Raw genomic sequence first — 27,918 nt, forward strand, 5'->3', positions numbered from 1 at the left:
TCACTTCCGGGGCGGAGGAGGCTGAGTGGTGCAGTGAGGGACAAACAAAAGGAGGCGCCGGAGGGGCGCAGTGGCCGGCAGTGGGACAGAGCGGCAGGGGCTCGGGGCTGCCGGCTGGGCGGCCGGGCTCGGCGGGCCCAGGTGAGCGGGTGGGGAGGGGAAGGGGGCGCGAGCTGTCATCTCTTGAAATCAACTCCTGGACGTCCCCGGCCAGCTGCCCGGCCCCAGGCGCCTTGGGCAGATCGGGCTCTGCCCGCCGGGGCTGGCTCACTGGGGGCCTCCCGCGGCAGCTCGGTTCTGCCTGCCTTCGGTTTCCCCGCGCCCCGGGTCACAGAGGTCCCTCCCCTCCTCTCCCCGGCGCCGCGGCGCGCGAGCCCCCTCCCAGGCACCCTAGTGCCTCGCTGCGCTCTACATACCGGGAGTTTCCGCCTCGGCTCCCCCAGGTCCCCTTGTCATCCCCTGGGTTCCCCCAGATCCCCACCCCTCCACACACACACACACACTCCCCCACTTACTGGAGGTTCCATCTCTGGGCCCTCTCCTTGGGACCTTTTTTCCCCCCCTTTTTCAAAGGTTCTCCTGGGCTCTTTGCCCGTTCCTCTTCCCTGGGAACCCTCCCTCCTTTGGATCGGGCGGGAACTGTGCCCTGACTTGGGTGGGGGGAGGGCAGATTCCCTGGCGAGGCTCTTGGGGGCCTGTCTGGGCTGGGGTTCCTGGGAAGCCCAGTCCAGGGGTCTGAGGTTCTGAACCCTGCCGGTGTCTTGTGCATCCAGATGGGCCTGAGAGCCAGGTCTGATGAGGTGCGGGCTGGAGACCTCGCAAAGTTGGCTGCCCAGCTGAAGCAGCATAGCCGTGGGTTCTTGAGGCTCCCTGATGATTCTGCTCCTCGCGTCGACCGCTTCTTTCCCCTGGTCTGGACTGGAGTGAAACCCGGATTGGGCTGGTTCTCTGCCGGTGCCAGTGCTGCCTTTTTTGGGAAGGAAGAGAGACGGTTGGGGGTGTTTCTGGCAGCAATCTCCTTCTGATGGGGACTTGGCTGGAAGGGTGGGGCCGTCTCTTCCCCTAAGGGCTCTTTCTTTGCCTTACCCCCCTGAAGGCTTTCTGGGATGAGGTGTGAGGGAAAGGGAATTTGGGCCTAAATTGTAGAGGAAGGATTTGGTGGAGCTTAAAAGCTCCCAGGGGCCTCTCCTACCTTTTCCATTAGGAGTTACGTTATTCCCCTGACGAACCGTGTATCCTGCCGGCTGCGTAGACAGACGGGCAGACAGACAGACTGGAGGCAGGAGGAGGAGGTCTGATGTTGGTGACTCTTCTGGTGGAGGGGATGGGGGAGTGAGAGTTTGTTCAGAGGGACTGGGCAGCGCCTTTGTGAAGGTCAAGTTTGGCTCTGGGGCGGAGGGGGAGGCAAGGACAGATGACGTGCTGGAGGACTGGGTTTTGGAGAGGTGCTGGGGTGTGAATGACTGGCCCCTGTTGCCCTGTCTTCCCAGTTTTAGAGATTCTTTGGGGTTACCTCCCATGCCCCCCGGGCCTTCCAGGGTCTGTGGGGCACACAGCAAGGGCCTGAGGAACGCTTGTGACTTCTCCCTGTAACTCACCCGGATCCTCCATCTCTTGGGCACGCCCACTAGGAACCTGTTTCCTCTGCAGACTTCGAGTGGTCCTTCTGGACAGTGGGCGCTCGTGAGGATTGTCCCAGTGAGTCAGAACTCAGGGAGCTGGCTTGGCCTGGACCTCACTTGTAGCATTGAAGGGAAGGGATCATCCTGTTTTCCTTACTCTCCTGAGAGTGGAGATGATTCTGGGTTTTCACACGATGATGGTGTAAGACCTCATGGGGAGTCAGGTGGGTTAGATGTGGGGCTCTAGAGCCCAGCACACCTCCTCTCCCTGCCTTGACTCGTTCATTCAGTCAACCATCCTTTGGTAAGTGCCTGGCCTGGGCCAGGAATGGTGCTAGGAGAACACGGTCTCTGGCTAATAGTCTGGGAAGAGAGGCAGACAGGACAATGTCGACACAGAGGCCAGCATAATGCTCGAAATGTCCCAGAGGCAGCCCAGAGGAAAGAGGCATTAGCTGTGGCTGAGTGTGCAGGGGTGGTCTGTCTGTGTTTCCTGGAAGAGGAAGGGTAAGGACAGTCAGTGCCAGTGAGTCCTGTGGCCTGAGTTCTGGGCTGGCCTCTGCCATGGGCAAATGACTGGCTTTCCCAGCCTCAGTATAAATCCCTCTCCTTGCCAAGGAGGACAGGGGTGAGGGTAGAGCCTGGCTTCCGTGGCTTCTGTGCCTTCATGGACCCAGGTGCTTCTCTGCCCAGCCTCCATCACTCTGCGTGGGGTTCTCTGAGAGGCTGGAAACTATCTCTTGCTTCTTTCCTGTCAGCACAGTGCCTGGGCATTGAGCGGCTGTGAGAAACGTTCCATGGCATAAACAGCCAAAAGGCGCCACGATCCCTTTGTCTGTGTAACCATCTCCCCACCCCCCCCCACCCCTTTCCCCTTCCTGCTGACTCCTTGTCGTTTCCCCCTTCACTAATGGCTGGGCCACACTCCCAGCGCCTGGCTGGTTTAAAAACTCCCCCCTACCTGGCAGAGAATGAGATGGTTGGAGGGCATCACTGACTCAATGGACATGGATCTAAATGGACTCTGGGAGATAGCCAAGGACAGGGAAGCCCTGCGTGCTGCAGTCCATGGGGGTCACAAAGAGTCGGACACGACTGAGCGACTGAACAGTAACAACCACCCTATCGTGGTCTGATCACACTACTCTTCCCACCCTCCTGACCTGTGAACAGTTCTGAGCAGAGTGCCTGGCATGGAGTAGATGCTCACTAAACGCTCCTCGACTGTGGACGATGGTTGGATTTTGTTTTCGAGTCGAAATCGTGTCTGGGCTGAGGGCGTGTCTCTGCCTGGATCCGGCTCACCCCGCTGCAGCTCACCTCTCGCCACTTTCCGCCTCCAGCCCTGGATCGAGCCAGGCTGAACCGCTCAGCGTGCTCTAGAAGTCATGTTGTCTTCCCTCCAGGCAAACATGTGCTGTCCCTTCTGCCTGGAATGCTCTTTCCAACTCCCACTCTTTCCCAGGAAGTCAGCTTAGGCAACACCCTCTTCAGGGAGCCTTCCCTGACCCAACTTGTCTGGGTCTAGTGCTTCTTCCCCGTTCCCAGAGGGCCTGGGTTCCCCCAGCAGAGCCCCAGGCACTCAAGAGCCGGTGATAACTTTTGCCTTGGCATCTCCCCGGTAGACTGTCCGATTCTCTGGCGTCACCCTGGTCCAGGCCGGGTAGTGAGTAGGGGCTCCGAAACTGTCGGCAGCCCAGCAGGTAATGCTGATTCCCACATACCTCCCTGCTCATGGTAGCTCTTGCTTCCTCGTAGGCAGGCGGCTTCCATGGAGCGAAAGGAATGCCAAGACCCTGCCCAGACAGACGTGGGCCAGCCTCAGCACCATCAGCCAGCTCGCAGATAGCAGAGCCATCCTCAAGGTAAGGACTGGGCCCCCTCCCTCCAGGCCACCCTCAGCCCCCAGGCAGGGGGCAGAGGGCAGTGTCCCTGTCCCCACAGCCCTTTGCTCTTCTTGCTGTAAGACCAGGGCTTCTAGGACAGGGGTGCAGAAGACAAAACTCTTCTTCCTTCTCCCAACTCAGTGGTCAGCTGAGTAGCATTGGGGCTTCCCAGGTGGCGCTAGTGGTAAAGAACCTGCCTGCCACTGCAGGAGATGTGGGTTTGATCCCTGGGTTAGGAAGATCCCCTGGAGGAGGGCATATCAACCCACTCCAGTATTCTTGCCTGGAGAGTCCCATGAACAGAGGCATCTGGCAGGCTACCGTCCACGGAGTCGCAAAGAGTCAGACACAACTGAAGCGACTTAGCACATATATGCACGCCATACCCAGCAGGTGTGAACCTGCATTGTGAACCCCTGGTTTTTGTCAGTCTTGGGAGGTGGTTCATGCTGTCTCGTGACCATGTTTCCCATGGTATGTTCCGTGGGACACCAGTTTCTCTGGGCACAGTGGTCAGGTGACTCCAGGAACAGTAACCCGTCATGGTCCGGGCTGCAGGACCTCTCGGAGCCTTGATGGGTGTCTCAGAGCTGACTGAGAACATGAGTCTCTGAGAAGGAGCCAGCGAGCTGTTTTTCCCCCCTCTATCACATGGACATCTTTGAAGATGGGGGGTATCTTGGCCTCTGCTTTGGAGAACAGTTCTCAAAGGCAGGAGCATGCACCGGTTAGAACCCAGACATTGTGGTCAGACCTGGGTGTGAGTCCCAGCTGCCACGTGCTCAATAAGTGACTGTGGGCCAGTCGCTGTGCCTCTCAGAGCCTCAGTTTCCTCATCTGTGAAAAGAGGGTAATATTAGCTCCTTGCCTCCCTTGAGAGTATCTTGAAGATTAAATATGTCAATACAGGGAAGGTGGCTCAGGGTGATCTCTAAGCATAGTGGGTGTGGGTATAAGCTGCTTAATAATTTGTAAAACAAACCTAATCAATGATTTCTTTGGTAATTTGTGGAAGCTCAGGCAGTGGCCTTGATCCACCCCCACCCACCTCCCCACCCCTGCTGTTTATAGACATGGAAACTGGGGCTCAGAGGAAGGAAGCAACTCATCGGGTCGGAAGGCAGGGGTGTGGGGCTGGAGCCAGGTCCTGGAATCCCAGGCTGGGGTCCTTTATTCTCCATGCCTTCACCTCCAACCATGGCTTTTGCCTTCCCCAGCCTAGATTTTAGAAGAAATGGTATCTCCGATGTTTTTTATTTGTTTTGCTTTGTTTTGTTTTTGTAATTACCAGCCAAGTTGCATGCCCGATATGTGTTTTTTTGTTTGTTTTGTTTTGATTTTAATGCCTTGTGGAAGCTAGAGTCTCCTTTGATCCCGGTCTCCAGAGATGTGAGTGAGGAGGGCTGGATTTGCCCACATGCATTGTTAGCATTTGCCTTTTTTTCCTAAAATCAAGTCAGTCCTGATAGAGCCGCTGGTTTGCCGCTTGCTCTTGTCTCATTTCACAGTCCTCCCTGGACCTCTTTACTGATGAGGGCCGAGCTGTGGGTGAGTCCCGTCAGAAGGTCCCTACCCACTCCCGTTCCTCCCACCTGCAGTGCTCCCCCGCCTCCCCATCTGGGGTTTCTGAGCTGTTTGTTGGGACATTTACAGCAGCAGAGGGCGGTGGGAAATGCCCGGTGTGTGATTCTGTTGACTGTCCTGTTTACTGGGACAAGGTCAGCAAACCCCAGGCCTGCCCCGTAGGAGTTTCCTGTTGGTTTTGAGGAACTCTGCCAGCCCCCCTGCCCCTCAGTAGCGGAGGCCTGAGCTGAGGTCTCTGGCCAGCGACGAGCAGGAAGCAGCACATCCTACTTATCTGAGATCAGAACTCCTCCTCCGTGCAGGCGAGGAATGCCCTGGGCCAGCCCAAGAGGTTTTGGCCTCCAGGTCTTGGCCCTCCTCTGTCTGCCTGCGGCAGGGCCACAGTGTGGCGTTGGCCTGAGCCTGGCCCTGACTCGGTTCGCCAGGCCGTCCTGGTGGATGGTTCGGTCTCAGTCCCCCGAGCACTCCTCTTAGGTTTCAGCCTTGAGAGTGGACAGGCTAAGCGAAGGTGGGGCACTGCCCTGGGGCCAGGATCTCAGGATGCCCTGCTGGGGCGTAGATACCTCTGGCTGGGTTTTTTTTTTTTTTTTTCCCGGCAGGAGTGACCCCTGCGTAGCCTGGTGGGCAGGACCACCCTGGGAGTCAGGTCTGTGCAGAGATGCATCCCTCCGCTGGCGGAGCTCGGCTTTCCGTCCAGACCGTCTGCCTCTCCTGATTCTTCCTCCCAGTCTTTCCTGGAGTCTTTTTCCTTCTGGCACGGGTCTCTTTGGGCCACCTCTGGCGGGGGCCCCGGACCTGGCCTTTCGGTGGACAACCCTCTGCTCTCCTTCCTTCCAGCAGCAGAGCCTGCATGTCCATGGCGGCTGTGGTCCAAGCCCAGGTGGCGGGCTGGTCACCATGAAGTTTACCATCTGACGTGCCAGTCTGCTGGGTGAGGGCACATTACGTTTCCAGGTGAGGAGACCAGGGCTGGAGGTGTGAAGGTTCTTGCTGGAAGTTGTACAGTTCCGGTGGTAGAGCCAGGATGTGGACCTGGGTCTGTGTGTCTGGGCAGCTGTGCTTTTTTTTTCTGATAGAGACCTGTTTTTTTTTCTTTTCCTTTCCATAATTTTTTTATTTGGCTGCACCAGGTCTTAGTTGCAGTATGTGGGGTCTTTAGTTGCAGCATGTAAGATCTAGTTCCCTGACCAGGGATCAAACCCGGGTCCCCTGCTCTGGGAGCACAGAGTCTTAGCTACTGGACCACCAGGGCAGTCCAGCCTGTGCTCTTTCTAGCCCACCTCTCATTTGTCTTTTTCTCTAGGTTCTCAGGCTTATGGGTACTTCACAGTTGTTTGGGAGCTTGTTCAAAATGCTGATTCCTCTGGACCCATCACCACAGGCCTGCAGCGACTGAGTAGGGGGTGGGCCCAGGAATCTGCATTTTGAAGAAGCTCCCCAGGCCGTTGTGGGGCTGAGGACCTGCCGACCATGCCGGTGAACACTGACCAGGGCTTCTCCATCGGCCCTGGTCTCAACCTCTATCTGCCGCCAGGTGCCCTTGGCGTGGAATCTGGGCTGGGCTCCCTTGGGCCCCAGATCTTAGTGACTTCCTAGCGTGTGTAGGGTGGGAAGGCTGAGGTTTCTAGAATGACTTTTCCTCCCAGCCACAAACATCTCCCTGCTCTCTTCCCTGATGCGTTTCTATTGCATTTCACATCTCGTAGGAAGTTCTATGTTTAACCGTCTCTTGAGGACTTAAAACCTCCAAATTAAATGGACACTGAGATACAGCCTCAGGTCTGGAGCCATGTTCCACCGGAGAAGCAGCTGTAAAATTCCACAGCTCTCACATGCCACCTGGGTACCCCAGAGTCACCTCTGCTAACCTCATACCCCTGGCAGAGTTGGCCTGTGGACGGACATGCCACCCGGGTAGGGCCGTGCAGAAGTCCTGCCGTCACGTCTCCTGGCTGGATACCTGGGAGCAGACCTTTCCAGTCTGGAGAGCTGGGCAACAGGCAGCTTACCCTTGGCCAGGCCCCCATCATTCGCAGTCCCCTGGGACCTCGGCAGATGGGTCTGTGACCTCTGTTTGGGGCTCCTGCCCACTTTTCGTACCCCGTCTGGGAAGGCGGTGCTGGTGTTCAAAGCAGATCAAGACCTGTCTTCAAGGCCCTTCTGCCCCACGTGGAGCCAGGCCCAGAGCTGGGCTCCCTCCCAGAGTTTCCTTAAAGCTGTACCTAAGAGACCAGAGATATCTGAGGATGGCCTTTTGGAGTTCCCTGCAGATACCTTAATTCCAGGTACCCCTCTGGAAACAGGGATCTTGTCCCAGGAAGCATTTGCAGGGTTCTGGGTGCCCAGGTAGGCCCAGGAGACCTGCTGGCCTTCAAGACAGGCAGGCATGCAAGGGAAAGGCAGACCAGACGGGTGGCGGTCTTTCTGCCATCTTCTAGCTGTGTGGCCTCGGGCAGGTCAGTTAACCTTTCTGGGCCTGTCTTCACACCCCTAAATGGACTGATGAAACCTCCCGTAAAAAAAAACCAGCAGCTAACATTACAGTCTTTCTATGAGGCAGGCCCTGAGCCAAAAGCTTTCTATGGACCACCTCGTCAGTCCTCACCACCGCCCTGACCAGGAAAACCATTTCCTAGATGAGGAAACCAGGGACCCGGGAGGGAAGTGACTCCCAGGGTCACACGCTGGTGAGGCGGGGAGCTGTACCAGGTTCCTGGAGGGTGGGAGCCGAGGCCCCGGACGTGCCAGGCCTGGTGCTGACGTGCAGGCTGCGTCAGTGACCCGGAGCCCGTGGCAGTAACACGCCCGCCTGATGGGGCGAGGGGGCCGGCCTGAGCCTCAGACCCGGCCTGTGGCCTCTGTGTGCTTGGCTCGGGGAACCAAGGTGGGTGTCCTTCACCGATCACCCTTCCCCCAGGAGGCTACCGCACCCTTGCAAGAGCGCTTGAGGACCAACCTGTTTGGGAGGTCCGGCCCACATGGAGAGCAGTTTGGAACTGAAACTTGTTCCCTCCCTGCTCCGGACTGCCTCCCCTCTTCTTTCCCCGAAAGTGAGGGTGTGCCCTTCAACGCAGGGCGCATGGAGCCAGGCGGCACCCCCAGCCCACAGCTGCTGACTCACCCCGGCGGGTGTGGGGGCCTCAAGGGCAGCGCTGGCTCTGGGGCGGGTGGGGGCTGGGTGTCCCAGGTGATGGGTTGGCCCTCTCCTCCCCCTGCCCGCCGCCATCCCCCCACCTCCAGCCCCTGCTCTGGAGCAGAGGAGGCCCCAGGGTGCTGACCGAGGAGCAGATTCACAGGCCCAGAATGCTCCCAGGGCAGGGCCAGTGACCCAGAGTCTTCCTCGGACCTCTTGGGAAAGGCCCTTTCCCCTTCCCTGGGAGCGCCTTGGAGGGTCAGCCTCCCCAAGCGTGGTACAAGAAGGGGCGAGGGGGGCCAGCCTCGGCCTCCCCTCCCTCCCGCCTGGGAAGTATTCCCAGCCTCTCAATTTGGGTTTTAACAAAGGGATCTCTGTGCCCTGTTTACCCACAGCCTGGCCAGCCTGCCACGGCTCAGGTGTAAAAGCCAAGCGCTGCGGGCCGGCGTGGGGGTGGTCGGAGCCTGCCTGCTTGGCCACCCTCTGGACAGTGGGGCGGCATGTCATTTCTTTGACTTCCTTCCCCATCTGCGAGAGGCCCTGCGAGGACATCAACAACGTGGAGCAGGCTTGACCCCTCAGGGTGGTTTTGCGGGTGGCTCGCCAGCTCTGTGTCCCGTCCTGGAGTTCTGAGCCAGGGCTGCGGGAGTACAAGACCCTGGAGTGTGGCGTCTGAGTCCTGGGAGGTCCTGGGGGCTCGGGGATGCCTGGTCTGTGCTTGGAGGGGTTTGTGCTTGGGGCTCAGCCCCCTCTCGGGTGTCTGTCCCCCAGTTAATTCTGGGAGGGTCTCTGCAAAGGCAGGTGGAGGAGATCAGCACAGTGCGCCTCCCTGTGTGCCAGCCTTGGGTTGTCCCATAAGACGTGCATTGTGCTCTTTTTAATTCTCACACTAAGTCTCTCAGACTGGTACTATAACATTCCCATTTTATAGTCAAGGAAACTGAGGCTCAGAGAAGAGCACTCATTGGCCCCGGGCTCTGAGCCAACCCACGCTGAGGCCTGGCTTCCCTGCGCCCTACGTGCGTGTGTTAGGGCACACCTGGGTAGGGCAGGCGGGTGGGCGAACCTTTTTCATACTTGACAGATGGCCAGTACTATTTCTCCTAAACTCTTTTACACTCTTCAGAAACCACACAATGAGGAAGGTCTTTAGTTTCTTTTCCCAATTATTTTTTTCTACTCACAAAAATACCAGATTTGAGTACCAAACATGTAAATCATAAAGTATTTGTCCATTTTGTGACATTTTATATCACTTTATAATACATGATACATCATGGATCTTAAAGACTGGTTCCCCGACCAGGGATTGAACCCAGGTCACCACAGTGAAAGCTTGGAATCCTAACCACTAGGCCACCAGGGAACACCCAGCATCTTTTATTATTACTTAAAATCTCTTGGACATCTTTTGGGTCACTGTATACAGATATGAGGTAGGTAGCATTGTTTTTATTTTAAAGTTGCAAAAACCAAGCCTTGGGCTAAATAATTTGCCTGGTGTGTTGTCGTTTAGTTGCTAAGCTGTATCCAACTCTTTTGCAACCCCATGGACTGGAGCCCCCAGGCTCCTCTGTCCATGGGATTTCCCAGGCAAGAATACTGGAGTGGGCTGCCATGTTCCTTCTCCAGGGGGTCTTCCCCACCTGGGGATGGAGCCCACATCTTCTGTATTGGCAGCAGATTCTTTACCACTGACCCTCCAGAGATTCACTCATTTGTCTGGAGTCATGAATTGTTTCATGCTACAGCTGGATTTGATCCCGCGTCTCCTCAACTCCAGAGCTATTGCTCTTCACACTCCCTGGGATCTGTCTGCCGCCATGGGGAGGAGAGGGGCCCTCTGGATTGCCTTTCTGAGCGCCCGGGGACAGGGATGCTCCAGCCTTGCCTCAGGAACCCGGTCTCACTTCTGTCCACCTGCGGGTACTGCCCAGTGGAAAGGGTCTGGCCGCATCCTTCCCCGTCTCCCTGGGGCGGGGAGGACCAGGGAGGGGTGAGGCTGCGTTCTGCAGTATCTTCAGAGGCCACAGGTGCCGCGGCGCCGGCCAGGAGCAGGACAGGTGGAAAGAGTGGAGTCTGCTGCCCTGGCGATGGCCTAGTAGCTGCTGCCTCCGGCTGAGCCCCGCAGGTGCAAAGACCAGAGAGCAGACCAGTCCAGAGGGGGAGAGACAGATGGTTATCGTGGTGAATTCTGTATGAGGCAGTTTAAGCACCTGCAAAAGTTATGAAACTAGAACAGATATCTTTGTACCCAGGACTTAGCTTTGCCAGATCTTAATGTTTTGTAATTGCTTCAGATACACACACAGACACACAGATGCACACACACACACATAAACACATAGAGATACACACACACACACACACGCTCTCTCTCTCAAATCATTTCAGGTGCAGTTGAAGCCTCTTCCCCAATCCCATTTCCTTCCCTCTTTAGATGAAATTATCAGCTTGATTTTGGGGCTCTCCTTGCACTTGGGAAAGAATCTGCCTGCAATGCAGGAGCTTCAGGTTCAATCCCTGGGTCAGGAAGATCCTCTGGAGGAGGAAATGGCAAATTACTCCAGGAGTCTTGCCTGGGAAATCCCACGGGCAGAGGAGCCTTAGAGGGCTACAGTCCATGGGGTTGCAAAGAATTGGGCATGACTTACTGACTAAACAACGACATGCGTGTTTCTAATACCTTTGCCACACCTGGGTATATACACTGCAGAAAACCTCAGATGATGTGTGTGTTCTATAGCTTGTTTTGGGGTTCAACATTGTTTTGGGAAGGAAATGACAACCCACTCCAGTATTCTTGCCTGGAAAATCCCATGAACGGAGGAGACTTGTGAGCTACACAGTCCATAGAGTCACAGAATTGGCCTCGACTAAGCACTTCACTTTCATTTTTTTTTTTCATATTGATACAGGTTGGTACTTTCATTGCTTCAGCATTTCACTGTATTCTCAGAGTAGTTCATCCTTTCTCCTGTTGTTGGATATCTAGGTTTTTGACTTTTTGCTATCAGGAACAACTCTGGAGTGATCATTTTTGTCTGTGGCTTCACACATACGTGTGAGGCAACTCTCAGAGCCTTAGGAGCGAAATTGCTGGGTCAGAGGATGCATGCACTCTATCTTCTCATCTAAGAGTTCAACATTTTTGGCCAATCGCAGGGGAGTGAAATGGCTGGTGATTGTCTTAATTTGCATTCCCTGATTAACAGTGAGATTAGGAATTATTTCATACGTGAATTTCCATTTGTGTTTTTTTTCCCTGTGAATTGTCTATTCATGTTTTGCCGTTTTTCTTCCCTATTGGTTTGTCTTTTCTGTGTATCTGGAGGAGTTCTGTCTTTGTTCTGGGCATTAATCCTTTGGCAGGTAAACCCACTGCAGGTGTCTCTCCAGGCCTGTGGGTGCATTTCACTTACTGGGTCCTTTGATGTGCGTCCATTTTAACTGTAATGTGATCGGTAGATGCGCCTCTTCCTGTGAGGATTTGCACTCATTTGGGATAAGAGATCTTTCCCTGTCTTAAAGACATTAAGGTGGTCTGTTAGATTTTTCTTTAAATATTTGCAAGTTTTGCCTTAGGTCTTGAATTCATTGGAATTTATTTTCCTGCAAGTCGATAGATGGGGCTGTGCTTTTCTTCTGTGGGTAACTAAGCCAGCTCCATTTGTGGACACCCATTCTTTCTCCCCAGCCTGCAAAGTCGACACTGTCATGTCTACGTTTCCAGAAATTTCAGGGTCTCTTTTAGGCTTGCTCTTCTAGTTCCCTGGTCCATCCATCCATCCCCACATCACCGCCGAATTGGTCGAATTCCAAGACCTTTATAGTGGGTCTCCTCCCGCGTTATTCTTCCCCAGTGTCATAGCTATTCTTGGTCCTTGGGAATCCTGATTTTTAAAAATCTTTTTTTCTTAATTCCCTGAGTAATGTATTCTTATAACAGAAAACAGGGGGAAGTTTGGGGTTAAAAAAAGATTATAAACATCAGCCTAATGTCACTGTCAGTATTTTTAAAATATACGTCTAAGTTATTGCAAAGGCTTATTCCTCTGTCATAGTCTTGTTACCTCCTTTTTGCATTGAAGGTATTTTGTCATGTTATCAGGTCATCAAGTGCTTTGCTCTAACGTGTTTTCATTGTTTTATAGTATTCCATCATCAGGTCATTAAATAGGTATTTAACTGATCACCCAGTAACAGGCATCTGGATGGTTTCCAATTCTCCTGGCGTATAAAGAACACCACGATGAATGTTCCTGTAACTAAACCTTTGTCCTAGAATCTTGCCTGACGATTGCCCACCTCCTTCCTGTCGCCTCCCCCTCCTACCTCAGCCCAGTTGAGCAAACCTTTACTCTGCTTTCTGTGTTCCGGACTCTGCATGGGGCCTGGGATGAATCTGGAGGGGTCCGTGTCCTGTGGGGCTCCCAGCCTACCTTGCTGACCTCTCTATGGGTAAACTCTTGCCAATGAGCTTTACGTGGTGCAGCTGGGGTGAATCCCAGCTTGCTGACCTCCGGGAGGGCACGGTCAGTAGCTTTAAGTGATGCCTCTGTTCTGGAAGAAGGGTTAGAGCAGAGGACAGCAGGGCACACGGCCTTTTTGTCTTTCTCAGCTGCCTGGATTTCAGCCCTTTAATCTTTGTCTTCTATTCAGGATCCTCTCCAAATTCTCCATCTCTTGGGGCCGAGACCTGACCCAGCCAGACTCCCCATCACCCTCCCGAGATTGCCCTCTGAGAGCCACAAAAGAACACCTGAACTCTCCACCTGAGGGCTCAGTTTTTCATTCTTTTCTTCTAGGCTCTATTTATTTTAAATTCTATGCTACTTTTCAGTCACAGAGGTAATGCCTGCTGGTAAAAACATTACAGTTTCCTTTCATCCTGCCTCCTGTTCACACTCTTAACAGGGAGCCATTCCCCAGGTGGGTCAGGGTTTATCAACATGGCAATGTATTTATTTATTGTTCTGAATCTCGCTTTATTTTCAAAATGGCGTTACATACAGAGCTCCTTTATTCTGCTGAAAAGGCCCAGTTGCATTCTGGCGGCCTCTTGAAGGGACCAGGATCTGCTCACCGCCTGCCTCTTGTGTGCCCAGCCTCATCTAATTGTGTCCCCGTGCCAGGTGTCAGGGCCAGCGTCGCGGACGCTTTTCCTTCTGTTTTCTTCCATCATGCTCCGGGTCTGTGCTCTTTTCATCCACCCATCAGCTGTCTGCTAAAGTCAGATTGCCGTCGGGGGCCAGGTCTGTGCCTGTCTCAGCCTCATTCCACAGATGAGGGGGACCAAGGCTCAGAGGGGTGAAGTCGCCTGCCCAGTGTCACTCCACTGCTGAGTGGCAGAGCCCACCTGGCCCTCCCTCGAAGCCCCCATCACTGTACTCCTTGCTCTCCACCTGCCTGAGGTCCCTTCACACAGGTTGTCTGGGAAACCTCACTCCTGTGACTCCCTGATAGTCCTGAGAGTTTGGCATAGCATCTGCTACCACGGGCATTTTATCACAGAGAGAACAAGTCCGGGCTGCTGAAGGCGCCTCCCCCTCCCTGCTGGCTTTAGGCAGGGGTGGCCAGGACAGTGAGTGAGTGTCTGGGTGATATACCAGTGGGCAGGGAGGTGTTGCAGTGAGCCAAAGCCTGGATCACACACCCCGTGATCCTTGACTGCCTTATGCAAAACGTGGGCACCCCCATGACAGATTTTGTATTCCTCTCCTGATGGGGAAACAGGCCCCAGAGAGAAGCTGTTGCACACCTCTGCTGGGGGCAGTCCTGGCTGCAGAGGCCTCAGTGCAGGAAGGGGATGAACACACTGCCTGCAGGAAACTTCCTGAAAAGGACGTTTTCTGTAACTGGGAGAAAAGGTCCCCACTCCCTTGAATCTGCCCCCTTCACCTTATAGTGCTTTCCTGACCATCCCCAGGTAGGCCTGGGGTAGCTGTTGGGTGGGAGCTGCTCCCTGGAAGTGCTGCTTGTCGGGGCTCCACCCCAGATCTGGGTTGAAGGTGACAGGCAGTGTGATGCTGGGCACATGACCTCTCTCCCCGAGTCTCAGTTTCCCTATCTGTAAAATGGGTGTGTGGAATATTAGTCAGCCTGGAAAAGGAAGGAAATTGCTTCCTTTTCCTGGCACCTGCTACTCAGATGGTAAAGAATCTGCCTATAATGCGAGAGACCCAATTTCGATTCCTGGGTCAGGAAGATCCCCTAGAGGAGGGCATAGCAACCCACTCCATTATTCTTGCCTGGAGAAACCCCATAGACAGAGGAGCCTGGCAGGCTACAGTCCATGGGGTCGCAAGGAGTCGGACAAGATAGTGACTTCCACTTTTACAACATGGATGCACCTGGAGGACATTATATTAGGTGGATGAAACCAGTCCCAGAAGGACAAATAGCGTACAGTCTACTTATGTGAGGTCCCTGGAGTAGTCAGAGTCATACTGCCAGAAAGAATAGAGGTGCTGTGGCTGGGGTGGGGGGAGGGGGGAGTCAGTGCTTGGTGGAGACAGTTTCAGTTTTACAAGATGAGAAGAGTCCTGGAGATGGGTGGTCGGTGATGGCCGCGCAGCAGAACCAATGTCCTTCATTCAAATACGTTACGTGTATTTTACAGCAATAAAACAATTTTGAGAAAATAAGGGAGGGCACCAGTAGAGCGCAGCCCTGGGCTCCGAGGGTTCTGGGCTGGGCCCTCGTTCTCAGAACTGGGAGTGGCTCCACCTGTGGGTGTGTCTTCACCTTGAGTCACCGGCTCCCAGGCAGGTCCCTGCCTGAGGGGCTCTGCTCCTTCCCCTGGGGAGGGCTGGGCAGGAACCGGGAGGGAGGAGTGCCCGCAATTGTCTTAGCTTCCCCCCGGCCCCCTCCCCCGCTCTGCCAGGCCAGCCCACCACCCCCAGGCCATGCCCTTCCCCACCCCACTTCTTCCCCTTGCCTTCTCAGGCCCTCTCTTGATACCTTTATTGAGCGCCTGCTGTGTGCGGCGCCCTCCAGCAGCATCTGGGCGGAGGTTGAGGATGGATGACACCAGCCCAGGCTGCCTGCTGCCCTCTCTGCACAAAGTGCTTTACAAGCTTGGGATTCCCTGGGCCCTTCCCAAAGCCCTGCAAGCAACCTGCCCTGACCACCCGGCCGTCTCTTCTTGGGGACCCATCGGGGGAAGGCGCCGCATACCTCGCCCCCTGGGGACAAAAGCCTGGGCTTTGGCACCTGTGCCTTCTTTCCGGATTTCCCCTGAAACGCCATCAGAGAGGGGCGGGGACTTGTCCAGAATCCCATGGTGAGTTGGCAGAGTCCGAAATGTGGTGCAGCTAGAGGGCAACCCCCCACCTCCCAGGTCCCCCCACAATGAGGCCAGGCCTGCCCTTCTCAGCTGTGTGGCCTGGGTCCCTGGCCTGACCCCTCTCAACCCCTGTGTCTTCTCCCTGGGCTGAGGAGGTGCCAGGAGCCCCCCAGGACCATCACAGGACTGTCCCCTCCAAGAAGCCCTTCTCAGCAGGGAGGTGTAGCCATGGTTTACAGAGTTCAGAACAAAAGTGTTGGGGGGGCAGGAGGAGCAAGACACACTGGTGGACGGGACGGTCACCCCCTCGGAGCCTCCAGGTCCCTCACCTGTGATGGAGAGTGGATCTCCCACCTCAGACCCAAAACAATGTAAGCCAAGCCCCAGGACAGCAGGGCCCAGTCCTCCTGGTGCGAGAGGCAGGCTGTTCTCCTTTGCGTGACACACCCACTCCCCCGAAGCTGCGAGGCTGCAACCACATCCTGCCTGGTCACAGACTGCCCCCACCCCCAGCGCCTGGCATCCTGCCTCAGCGGTCCCAGCCCCGGACTTTCCAGGGGCAGGCTCTCGCACGCCCTCGGGCCCTTGGTCCTGTCCCCTCCTCCCTTCCGGTCCCCAGTCTTTGGGCGCCTGCCTGGACGTGGACTTGGGGAGCCAGGAAGGGAGGAAGGAGTTGTCAGGGTGTCGTTCAGCTGGGGTGGGGGGCCCAGCTGCGTGATTCAGCAGGCCCTCCCCTGGATGCCCGCTCACCCAGGAGTGTGGGTGGTGCGAGGAGCCAGCTGGTCATTAGAGGGCCTTCCTGTGGGGCGGGCACTTACCAGGAGGGCCGACCCCCTGGGCTGGAGCCGCCAGCCCAGGGCGGGTAGTGGTGTCTGCTGGCCCCACGGTGACCTGAGCTCTGGGAATCCTGGCAGGAAGGGGGCAGGAAGCTGGACTCCTGGGCTCCACCTCTTGGCACTGCCCTGTGTGGGGCCTTGAGCAGTGGCAGGACAGCAAGCCTGAGCCCTGGTGAAGACTTGAGTGGGGAGGCTTCAGTTTGGTCTCGGCTCTGCCCTGATTGTAGAGTGACATTGGACAGGTGATGCCGCTGAGCCTCAGTTGCCCGCATCTGTGAAATAGGGCCAAAGATAGGGCCCTGCACCTGGGTGTCAATGCGACTCCACGAGGTGGACCCCATGGTAAGGGCTTAGCCTGGTGCCTGGCACATGTCCATCTGTTGAGCACCCCGATTCCCTCAAGGGGTCTAGGTTTGCCTTCCTCCTGTCCTTACCCATCCTGGCATGCCCAAGATGATATGAGCATCTGGTGTTCGCAGGGAGGCCCTGTCCTATGAAGTGTCTGTCACTATTAATACTATCAGTAATCAAAATGAGGGCCCCAGCCCCATAACCTGGGACCTTTGTGCCTCTCCCCACAGACCCATTTGTCTAAACACGGGTATTTAAATCTTGGTTTAAAAATCTAGACTCTGGATTAGAAAACAGTAAAATGTAAAAATCACAATTTTTTTTTCAGGGAATGTTCTTTTTTAAAATTTTTATTTATTCATTTGGCTGCACCAGGTATTAGTTGTGGCCTGTGGGGTCTATTTCCCTAACCAGGGATTGAACCCGGGCCCCCTGTGTTGGGAGTACAGAGTCTTAGCCACTGGACCATCAGGGAAGTCCCTAAAATCATAATTTTATTTGCGAAAGGACTGGAAGGCTATCACTCAGTGAAAAGTTAACAGGGGTGGGTGACTCTGGGCGGTGTTCTTACAGGGTTGTTTTTTTTTTTTTTTTTCTGTCCATAATGCTTTATACATTTTCCTGACTGTTCTCCAGTGAACACCTAGTCCCTTTCTTGTCTGTTACAGCATCATGGCCCGAGCAGCATTGTAAGTGACGTGTCCCGGCAGGGTGCTCCCTTCTGGCCCAGGGATTCAGGGTTTCTTCGCAAGTTCATTTCGTTGCACACCTTCCCCGCCCCCGGCTGCACTTCCTGAATGTGGCCTCGAAGTCAAGCGTTAAAAAAAAACCAGACTCCCAGGCTCTACCCAGGACCTGCCAAGTGGGACTCTGCAGGGGGAGAATCTGCTGCTGTTCTAAATTTCTTTACAAACACACGTGGATGCACATAGCCGGAAACAATCTGACGTAAATGCCCTAAGCGTGTGACCCTGTCATCCTGCTTTCTAGTCCTCGCTGCCCAGCCCCTCCTCCAGGCACCCGTCATTACAACCTTCTGTTTGTCCTTCCTGCCGGTCTCCCCACACACCCAGAGTCCTGTGTGGCCATATTTTTACACACACACATGGAATGTTTTAAGCTTCCTTATTTGTTCTATAGAAGCTAGTTCATAGTCCACTCCCTCTTCTACACTTGGCTTTTCTCACACTTTGAATAAATCTCTTCAGGGACTTTGAATTAATCTCCTGGTGGTCCAGCAGTTAGGACGACTCTGACCTCTACTGCAGATGGCCTGGGTTCAATCCCTGGTCGGGGAATTAAGATCCCGCAAGCTGCACGACCACTCTTAAGATCACTGGCATGGCTTCATGGCACGTGGTTCTGAAGGAACTGTAAGTTTCCAGCTGGCCCCTCTGGTTGGTCTCATCATTAACAGGATGGGGTCTAGACAGGACTTCTGGACTGTTCCTGCTGGAAGGCGGGGGTCCCTGTGAGGCTCTTTGGTGATCTGTCAGCATGGCCCGGACTTCATGCCTCAGCCTTCCTGTCTGTGGAATGGGGAGGCTGCCACCTTCCCTGTGGTGGTTTCCCTCCAGCCACCCAGTGACCGTCTGGTTTCTGGACCAAGGCCACTCCGTGGGCTGCCCTGTGAGTGTTGCCCAGCTATTGTGACTCACAGCTAGCCTCGAGGTGGAATTTTGGACAATGGGTCCATAGTCTCCTGCCCCTGCCCCTCCAGGTCTCAGAAAGCCCGGCTACCCCTCAGTAACCCCCTCCCATGGTCCCTTTCAGGTTGAACCATGATTCCGGTGACAGAGCTCCGCTACTTTGCGGACACGCAGCCAGCGTACCGGATCCTGAAGCCGTGGTGGGACGTGTTCACCGACTACATCTCCATCGTCATGCTGATGATCGCTGTCTTCGGGGGCACGCTGCAGGTTACCCAGGACAAGATGATCTGCCTGCCCTGTAAGTGGGTCACCAAGGACTCCTGCAACGACTCGTTCCGGGGCTGGGCGGCCCCCGGCCCAGAGCCCCCCTACCCCAACTCCACTATCGGGCCGACCCCCGACTCCGGCCCCACCGGCATCAAGTACGACCTGGACCGGCACCAGTACAACTATGTGGATGCCGTGTGCTATGAGAACCGCCTGCACTGGTTCGCCAAGTACTTCCCCTACCTGGTGCTTCTGCACACGCTCATCTTCCTGGCCTGCAGCAACTTCTGGTTCAAGTTCCCACGCACCAGCTCCAAGCTGGAGCACTTCGTGTCCATCCTGCTCAAGTGCTTCGACTCGCCCTGGACCACGCGGGCCCTGTCAGAGACGGTGGTGGAGGAGAGCGACCCCAAGCCGGCCTTCAGCAAGATGAACGGCTCCATGGACAAGAAGTCATCGACGGTCAGTGAGGACGTGGAGGCCACCGTGCCCATGCTGCAGCGGACCAAGTCTCGGATCGAGCAGGGCATCGTGGACCGCTCGGAGACGGGTGTGCTGGACAAGAAGGAGGGTGAGCAGGCCAAGGCGCTGTTCGAGAAGGTGAAGAAGTTCCGGACCCACGTGGAGGAGGGGGACATCGTGTACCGGCTGTACATGCGGCAGACCATCATCAAGGTGATCAAGTTCATCCTCATCATCTGCTACACCGTCTACTACGTGCACAACATCAAGTTCGACGTGGACTGCACGGTGGACATCGAGAGCCTGACAGGCTACCGCACGTACCGGTGCGCCCACCCGCTGGCCACGCTCTTCAAGATCCTGGCGTCCTTCTACATCAGCCTGGTCATCTTCTACGGCCTCATCTGCATGTACACGCTCTGGTGGATGCTGCGGCGCTCCCTGAAGAAGTACTCGTTCGAGTCCATCCGCGAGGAGAGCAGCTACAGCGACATCCCCGACGTCAAGAACGACTTCGCCTTCATGCTGCACCTCATCGACCAGTACGACCCGCTCTACTCAAAACGCTTCGCCGTCTTCCTGTCGGAGGTGAGTGAAAACAAGCTTCGGCAGCTAAACCTCAACAATGAGTGGACGCTGGATAAGCTGCGCCAGCGGCTCACCAAGAATGCGCAGGACAAGCTGGAGCTGCACCTGTTCATGCTCAGTGGCATCCCCGACACAGTGTTCGACCTGGTGGAGCTGGAGGTGCTGAAGCTGGAGCTGATCCCCGACGTGACCATCCCGCCCAGCATCGCACAGCTCACAGGCCTCAAGGAGCTGTGGCTGTACCACACGGCCGCCAAGATCGAGGCGCCCGCCCTGGCCTTCCTGCGTGAGAACCTGCGGGCATTGCACATCAAGTTCACGGACATCAAGGAGATCCCTCTGTGGATCTACAGCCTGAAGACGCTGGAGGAGCTGCACCTGACGGGCAACCTGAGCGCCGAGAACAACCGCTTCATCGTCATTGATGGGCTCCGAGAGCTCAAGCGGCTCAAGGTGCTGCGGCTGAAGAGCAATCTGAGCAAGCTGCCGCAGGTGGTCACCGACGTGGGCGTGCACCTGCAGAAGCTGTCCATCAACAACGAGGGCACGAAGCTCATTGTGCTCAACAGCCTCAAGAAGATGGCCAACCTGACGGAGCTGGAGCTCATCCGCTGCGACCTGGAGCGCATCCCCCACTCCATCTTCAGCCTCCACAACCTGCAGGAGATCGACCTCAAGGACAACAACCTCAAGACCATTGAGGAGATTATCAGCTTCCAGCACCTGCACCGCCTCACCTGCCTTAAGCTGTGGTACAACCATATCGCCTACATCCCCATCCAGATTGGCAACCTCACCAACCTCGAGCGCCTCTACCTGAACCGCAACAAGATCGAGAAGATCCCCACCCAGCTCTTCTACTGCCGCAAGCTGCGCTACCTGGACCTCAGCCACAACAACCTGACCTTCCTCCCCGCTGACATCGGCCTCCTGCAGAGCCTCCAGAACCTGGCTGTCACGGCCAACCGGGTGAGTGGCCCATGGCAGGGTGGGAGTATGTGTCTCAGGACAGTCTGGCGCCCCTGAGTCTGGGGTCTGCAGCTATGGTTCCCAGGAGCACCTGGGGGAGGAGCTGGATGAAAATCCAGATTCCCAGGCGGCTTCCCCCGCACCCCCCCACAACTTAGCCCAGACCCGCTGAATCAGGATATGTGGGCTGGGGAGCCTGTCTCAACTGCAGGATGCGGCCAAGTTCTGCTAGGAGGGATGGTGTGCTGGTCCCCAAGGTGGCTTTGGGCAGGTTCCTTGGAGATGGGGATGTCCACAGGCAGGAGTCTTTGTCAGGGCTCGGTCGTGGGAGGCGGGACTTGGCCTAGGACTTGTGGTGTCTTCCTCAGCTTGTCCTGGACCAGACTTGGAGCCCAGGATGGGCCCACCCAGGACGGAAACTTCGTGGGTGGCTGGTGCACCTCCCAGAGCCACTCACATCCTCTCCCCTCTCTGCCTGTCGAGGGTGGCGAAGGGCAGAGTTGGGCTCCACTGGGGCTGGCTTGTCACCACCTGTCTTTCTGGAGAGGAAATTGTACAAACCATCATGGGTCTGCAGAGCCGAAGGCCACACCCTGGTAGTGATCAAGACCTTTTTCGGTTCCTCTGCACCCACCCCTTGCCTGTCCGGGGAAACCCCCCCACCCAAGGGCCCCTCTGTGGAAGCAGGCAGGTAGAGGTTGAGGGCAGGTGGTCCTGTGGCTTTGTGGCCTGGCCTCTGCCGCAGCTGCTGGGGTGCCTTCCCTTTGCCCTGCCCTCTCCTGCTGGGGACCTGATGCTGGAAGGAAGTCTTCCTAGTTCCTACTGTAGGTGGAAACCCTCTCGAAGGGAGGCGGGTGGTTTCAGGGAGGACAGCAGGGGCTTGCTCCAGCAGTTGGGAGGCAGCAGCCCCTGAAATGGCCCCATTCCAGGGAAGGACACGCCCTGTCCAGCATCACTCACGTAGGAGGATCAGGCACCCCAGACTTCTGACCGCTAGAACCCCTCTGCTCTTCCCCAAGCCTCTCTCCCTGGAAACCAGAGATTGTGACAAATCCTTCCTTTCCCCCCCATATGATATGCGTGTGAACATATGAGAGCGTACAGGAGTGAAGGTTGGATCCCAGGCTGCTTCACTCTAGAGAATCCGCCCCTGGGGACGAGGCCAGGCCTACAGCCCACCAGTCAGGAAAATTGGACTCCTGGGAGCAGCCCCATTTGGGGAGGAGGGGACAATCACAACCCTTCCTTCAGCATGTGGAGGGGGACCAGGCGGCTCCTCACCAGATACCCGGTGGAGGAGGGTGTGGCCAGCCTCCAGCTGGGCACCCGGTCCTGCTCACCACCCCCCCCACCCCCGCCCCCAGCTCTTTGCTCCAGGCACAGCTGTCGGGGTCACGCGTTGACTGAGGTCACCGTTCAGGAAGTGGTGGCAGCGAGGCACGCAGTCCCTCAGGAAGGAGACCCTCTGGCCCCCAGTTCAGCACGGTGCTTCATCACGTCCTGTCCCCACCCCCTGGAATCCCAGAGGCCTTTGTAGGGAAAGAAAGTTCTTCCAGCCAGACTTGGTCCGGCTCCTCCTTCCTAGCGGGAGCCCCCCCCCCACTTTCCTGCCTCCCTCTGGGCCTGGCGGTTCCTTGGTTCCTCGCGAGTCACCCCCACCCCCCACCCCCGGGCTACTACCTGTGAAGTGGAGAGGGCGAGCGAGTGTGGGTCAACTCAGGCCCTCACTGCGGGTTTTCTCAGGTTTCAAGTCTTGCTGACCAATACCTTGTTAAGGGGATATATTCTTTGTATGGTTATTCAAATATTCATTCATTGATTTGGCAAATGTTCTCTGTGCACTCCTAGTGGGGAGCGAGGACCCCCCACCCCGACCCCGGTCCTTCCTGACCTCACTGCTTGCAGGGACAGATGGGTAGCTCAAGTTAGCACCCTGGACTGTGCCGGGGGCTGGGCTTAGCCCCGGGCAGGCAGGTCTACTGGAGGAGGGGATGTCTCACCTGGCCCTGAGGGATGAGGAGGAGTCAGCCAGGCAATGAAGGAACTTCTAGAAGGTTCTGTCCACAGGGAACTGAAAGCTAGGGGCGAAGCGGTGAACTGAGCCTCTGGAATTTGGACTCCCGCGCTGCTCCACCCGCACCCCCCCACCCCCACCCCCACCATCAAGGCCAGGGCTGAAGGCATCTTGTTTTTCCCACTTGGTTGCAGATTACCTGCCTTGCGTCCTTTCCTTCCCTCTTCGCTCTGAGGACCTGGATCTTGGCTCTTCAGTCCAGTGCCTGACTTGGGGCAAACTGTCCACCAAATTCCCACTGACTGATTGAGGGAGGAAGGTCTGCCTTGGAATGCAGAGAGCTGGCTCTCCCTGAAGCTCCAGGGAGGTGGGGGCGGGGCAGGACAGAGGTCCAGAGCTATAGAAACCTGCGTGCAGGGTCTTCCCTGGTGGTCCAGTGGTAAGACTTCACCTTCCAATGCAGAGGGTACAGGTTCCATCCCTGGTTGGAGAGCTAAGGTCCCACATGCCCTAGAGCCAGAAGAACCCAAACTTAAAACAGAAACAATATTGTAACGAATTCAGTAAAGACTTTACAAACGGTCCAGATCCAAAAAAAATCTTAAAAAAAAAAACCTGTGTGCAGCTGTCAGGAGGGGATGAGGCCTGTTCTCACATGGCTGCCTGGGTGGCTGGAGGGTCCTTGAGGCGGGACGAGGCACAGGTTTTCAGAGAGGAGGGGGTAGGTCCCGTGTTGGGACGTCCAGGGGACCAGGTTAAGTCAGCCTGAACCTGAAGCTCAGGGAGTCATCCCCCAGGCTCCTGGGTGAAGATCTGTCCTTCCTGAGTCTGGGAGGGGTGGGGGGTGGACTAGAGGGTGGGGGCCAGGGGAGTGTGGCTTGAGCCTTTGAGAGGGGCAGTGGAGAGCAGGGCCAGGCAGCTGGGCGCACAGCCCGTGTGGGAGTCGGGTGATGACAGGAGAACACAGGCAGGTCCAGTGGATGAGGAGTGGCCACGGGTGGCTCTGGCCGGGTAGTTTCCAGGGTGGGCAGTTTCCAGGGCGGGCAGGGGTAGAAGCCGGTTCCTGCCGGGCCAAGAGAGATGGCGTCTTTCCAGGCGGTTTGTTGGGAAGGTCGCATAGGCTCCTGGGAGGGTTGTCTTGTTTTTTCCAAGGACCAGGTGGACTCGAGGGGTAGCCGTGCTGATGGGGGAGCTGTGGAGGTCCCTGAGGAGGTGGGCGAGGGCGGGATTGGGGTGATGGGAGTCGGCTTCATGCGTCCAGTGCACCACCTCAGGATGAGGGACAGGAGCGGCCAGGCTTGGGGACCGAGCCATCAGAGCCACCTTCCCCTCCCTCCGTGGGGCCTGCAGAGAGCTGGCCGCGGAGCCGGGGGTGCCCCAGGGAGGGGGTGTGTCGGGGGAGATCCCCGCTGTGAACCCCAGTTCTGCCACCCACTGGTCCAGTCCTTCCCGCTCCCCAGCCACTGTCTGTGTCACCGGAGGAGGCCAGTTTTGGGTGCAGTGGGGTCTCTGGGAGGTTCTGGTCCTGCGGGAACCCACTTCTCCTCTGTCCTTCCTGGAGTCCCTGCCCACCTGGAAGCCGCGCCTGCCCGATTCCTGACCATTGGGCGCAGCGTGGCGGGTTTGCAGACCCAGGTCAGGAGTCCTCTTTAAAACATCCACAGTGCCCCTCTTGGCATGGCCTCTGCCTGGCCTCAGCATCCTCAGCAGGAACATGCGGATGGTGACAGAGCAAGCTGCCCGTCACCCTTCTGTAGGCTCGGGGCCCATCCCCTGGCTCCTGCTCTGCTGGAGGGGTCCCTCCTGTCCGCCGTATCTGAAGGAGCAGGTTGTAGGAGAACAGGCTGAGGAAGTACGCATGTCTGTAGCTGATTGCTCACAGGAGGGCAGGGAGGAAGCCAGCCTTTATGGGGCTCTTCCCGTGTGTCCCCACCCAACTGCACCATTTGCTCCGTGCTCCACCAATAAAGTGGACAGTTAGAGCACGGACTCTTGAGCCAGATTCATGTCTTGGCTCCACCGCTTTCCAGCTGTGAACCTCTTGGCAGGCTGGATCCTTCAGGCCTCAGTTTTCCCATCTGTAAAGTGGAACAAGTGTTTCCAAAGTACTTAGAGGTAGTTGTGAGAGTTCAACTGTTAATAGCATCAGTGCTCAGAGTGAACCTGTCCTGTGGTAAGCGGCAAGTGAGTGTTGCCTCTTATTCAAACTTTGCAGAATCAGGAGAGGGCCCTGAATGGCCAAGACTGGGCTCCCTACACCCACCCTCAGCCTGTGACTTGACAGATAAGGAAACTGAGGCCCAGGAAGGGGAAGTGACACAGCTGGGATTCTGACCCTGTTGGTGAGCTCTCCCTAGTTCTCAGCAACAGCTGAGGGTGTAGAGTTTTCTCATCAGGCTGCTGTGCTTTCATAAATTGTTCTTAAACCTGGCAGGACCTGCAGCCTGGCTCCTGGGGAGCCCTGGGTGGTGGAGGAGGGGATGGAGCTGGTAGCAGCTGGCTCCTGTGATTTGCTTTAGTGGGGGTGGGGGGTGCCAGCTGCTGGGAGACAGCAGGGAGCATGGCACACCCAGCCCTGCCCTCTCAGAGTCCCTGGGTCTGCCAGTGACAGGAGATCAAGCAGTTTAACCACACGGAGGGATCAGTGCTGTTGGGGGAACATGGGCGCCTTAGGTTACCAGGAGGTCAAGGAAGGCTTCCTGGAGGAAGTGACGGCAAAGCCAAGACCTGCAGAACACGGGGGAGTTAGCCAGACTCAGGCCCAGCTTGTGCTGGTCCCTGAGGTCTAGAGTAGCTGAAATGGGCATCAGAGAAGGTGCCAACACCTGGGGGAGGGAAGCCGGGGGCCCCGAGGCCCAGGTCCCAGCTGCGCCCACCTCACTGTGCCCTTTTCTCCTTACCCCTAGATTGAGGCACTGCCCCCCGAGCTCTTCCAGTGCCGGAAGCTGCGGGCCCTGCACCTGGGCAACAACGTGCTGCAGTCGCTGCCCTCGCGGGTGGGCGAGCTGACCAGCCTGACCCAGATCGAGCTGCGTGGCAACCGACTGGAGTGCCTGCCTGTGGAGCTGGGCGAATGCCCACTGCTCAAGCGCAGTGGCCTGGTGGTGGAGGAGGACCTGTTCAACACCCTGCCCCCCGAGGTGAAGGAGCGGCTCTGGAGGGCCGACAAGGAGCAGGCCTGAGCACTCATGGGTGTGGAGCACCGGTGGCCCTGAGTGGGCAGCCTGCAGCCGGACCTCCAGGCAGGCCTCGGGCCCAGGAACCCAGGAGCCCCGGACGGACCACCAGCCCAGCCTGTCAGCAGGGGCGCTGGAGCTGGGCCGGGTGACAGGACCGCACCTGAGGGGCTGGCCCCTTTTCTCCTCGAGACTCGTGCCCCCCAGGGCGGGCGCCTGAGGGGGAGATCAGAGACCTGCAGTCCGTCTCCCAGCGAGCGCAGTATTTGGACAATCAGGGCCTGCTCCCTGGAGGCCATTGCTGCCCCAGAAGCCAAGCTGATGCCAGAGGTCCAGGGACACCTTCTTAGTTCTTGGTATTTATTTTCTCCACCTCCCGCCCCCTCCCTCCAGATAACTTATACATTCCCAAGAAGGGTCAGCTCAGATGTGGGGGGGTGTTAGAGGAAGGGCAGCCTTGTTTCCGTTTTCCTTTTCTTGGTGGTGCCGCCAGCATCTAGCGCCCACCCAGACGTGAGCAGAGCGGTCCAGGGTGAACCAGCTGTGGGATGGTCACCCTGGAGGTGCCAGGCTGGGCTCTGGGGGCATGGCCCATGGGAAAGCAGGCCGCCAGCGGAGAAGCCAGGCCTGGGGTTTGCTGCCACAGTTGAGATTTTTTTTTTTAAGGAGAAAGAAATTTTTTGAAATTGATGGTTTGGGTATCAAAAAGAAAAAAAAAACTTAAAAAAAAAAAGGACACTAAAGGCCAGTGAGTCGGAGTCTCGGGGCAGGACAAGCGTCCTCCCTGAGCAGAGCAGCAGGACACTGAATTAGCTTCCTTCCCCCGGGGAGCAGGCTGCGGGATGCCTCTGGTCCGTGGTGACCTCGGTCCAGGAATCTGTTTGTTCCTCTCCCCTCCTAGAGCGGGGACTATTTTGTTTTGTTTTTTTGGTGTCTTGTTTTCTTTCTCCGCCATGTATCTTGGCAGGCTCTCGTTTCTGTGGCTGTTGGCCAAAGGGAATGTTCCGGAGCTGCCAGGAAGGGAGGGGACTCGGGTTGGCTCATCCCCAGATGAACGGTGCTCCGCCCCCGCCCCCTCCCCGCTGCACCCTCCGTCCTCCCCGCCCCGACTTTGTGGCAGCGTTAGGAGCCCAGAGGAGCCGCCTCACCCGGACTCTGCTTTCCCACCTCGTGTGTCATGAGTTAGCCCAGTGCCACCACTAGCCTCAGCGGCTGACGTCAGCCCTGTCCCCACCTGGCGACGTGCCAGCCCGTCCTTCAGCACGGGACACCTGGAGGCGGGGTCGCCACCGGGGTAGACAGGCCCTCCAGGTTCTGGATACGGTTTCTGTCCCAGGCACCCAGCCCACGCAGCGCCTGGTGGCGGGAAAGCCAGCTCACTTCATTGAGATCAGTCTCTGGGGTCCCCGCCACCTTCATTCGATCACTTGGACACTAAGGCACGTTCTAGCGTCTCTGGTCTTCACGATTATGTCCATTTGTCCATTTGTGTTTTCCGCGCCGTGTCATCAGATGTAATCCTCAGAAATAATGCACACTAGCCTCTGACAACCATGAAGCAATCCGTTACACATGGGTCTGAACTTGTGGACTCGGTTCAAATAGCAAATAAACCTATAACAAAGTGGCCTTTGGAGGTCTCCATGTCTCTCGGGTCTCTGAGGTCCGCTCGGCCCCATGGTCTCTGAGAAGATAAGGAACTTTGCTTCCCTACCTGCCCCATGAAGCCAGAAGCCCCTCAGAGGCAGCTACCAGCAGACACTCACTGACACAGCCCTGTTGCCCGTCAGGAGTGGATCCCGCAGCCAGGTGTCCTCTGCCGGCCAGAGCCTAGGGTTCGGGCCCTCGTGAGCTTTGGTGGGAGGGAAAGGAGAACTGGAGTGGGAGCCAGGAGTCTCAGGTCCTTGTCCCAGCTCAGTCATTCCCCGTGTGAAGCTGGGCAGGTCCTTCCCTCCCGAGCCCTCCATGTCCCCATCTGTGCATTGGGCACATCTATGCTGTTCTCCTCGGGTTCTTATAATTCCAGCAGCCAGTCTCCAAGGCTCTGCAGAGGCAGTCCTGACCCAGCTCACAGCCCCTTTGGGCTGGAT

The 27,918-nt window shown here is 56.6% G+C and overlaps 1 protein-coding gene and 1 long non-coding RNA gene across 9 annotated transcripts; one reads left to right on the plus strand and one right to left on the minus strand.

Annotated features, from left to right (window-relative positions):
* LRRC8A (leucine rich repeat containing 8 VRAC subunit A) lies at nt 1-27,455 on the plus strand. Of its 8 annotated transcripts, none has more exons than XR_006543651.2 (5): nt 1-141; nt 3,381-3,487; nt 18,474-20,638; nt 24,868-24,994; nt 25,559-25,605. XR_006543651.2 is itself a non-coding variant. In XM_006065333.4 (5 exons), exons 4-5 carry the CDS (start codon nt 18,482-18,484, stop codon nt 25,832-25,834), a joined length of 2,433 nt encoding a protein of 810 aa, XP_006065395.1. In that variant the 5' UTR covers nt 5-141; nt 3,381-3,487; nt 5,930-6,046; nt 18,474-18,481; the 3' UTR covers nt 25,835-27,455. The 8 variants fall into 8 exon arrangements, 7 of the variants coding, with proteins under 7 accessions (XP_006065395.1, XP_006065400.1, XP_006065401.1 ...); XM_006065333.4 differs by lacking the exon at nt 24,868-24,994 and adding an exon at nt 5,930-6,046 and having other exon boundaries at nt 5-141; nt 25,559-27,455; XM_006065338.4 differs by lacking the exon at nt 24,868-24,994 and adding an exon at nt 5,933-6,046 and having other exon boundaries at nt 5-141; nt 25,559-27,455.
* On the minus strand, nt 20,638-23,815 carry LOC123328661. Its single transcript, XR_006543652.2, has 3 exons — nt 22,852-23,815; nt 22,639-22,716; nt 20,638-21,177 (listed from the first exon to the last, which is right to left on the minus strand). It is a non-coding gene; the product is annotated as an uncharacterized LOC123328661 (long non-coding RNA).
* Nucleotides 27,456-27,918: the final 463 nt, after the last annotated feature.

This window comes from Bubalus bubalis, chromosome 12 (genome assembly GCF_019923935.1).
Source record: "Bubalus bubalis isolate 160015118507 breed Murrah chromosome 12, NDDB_SH_1, whole genome shotgun sequence".
Taxonomy (NCBI): Eukaryota; Metazoa; Chordata; class Mammalia; order Artiodactyla; family Bovidae; genus Bubalus; species Bubalus bubalis.

Excerpts from the sequence above, each read along its gene's own strand:
- LRRC8A (XM_006065333.4), top strand. The coding sequence starts at position 18,482 with ATGATTCCGGTGACAGAGCTCCGCTACTTTGCGGACACGCAGCCAGCG. Across the intron at positions 20,639-25,558 it reads TGGCTGTCACGGCCAACCGG|ATTGAGGCACTGCCCCCCGA; the intron begins GTGAGTGGCCCA and ends CCTTACCCCTAG.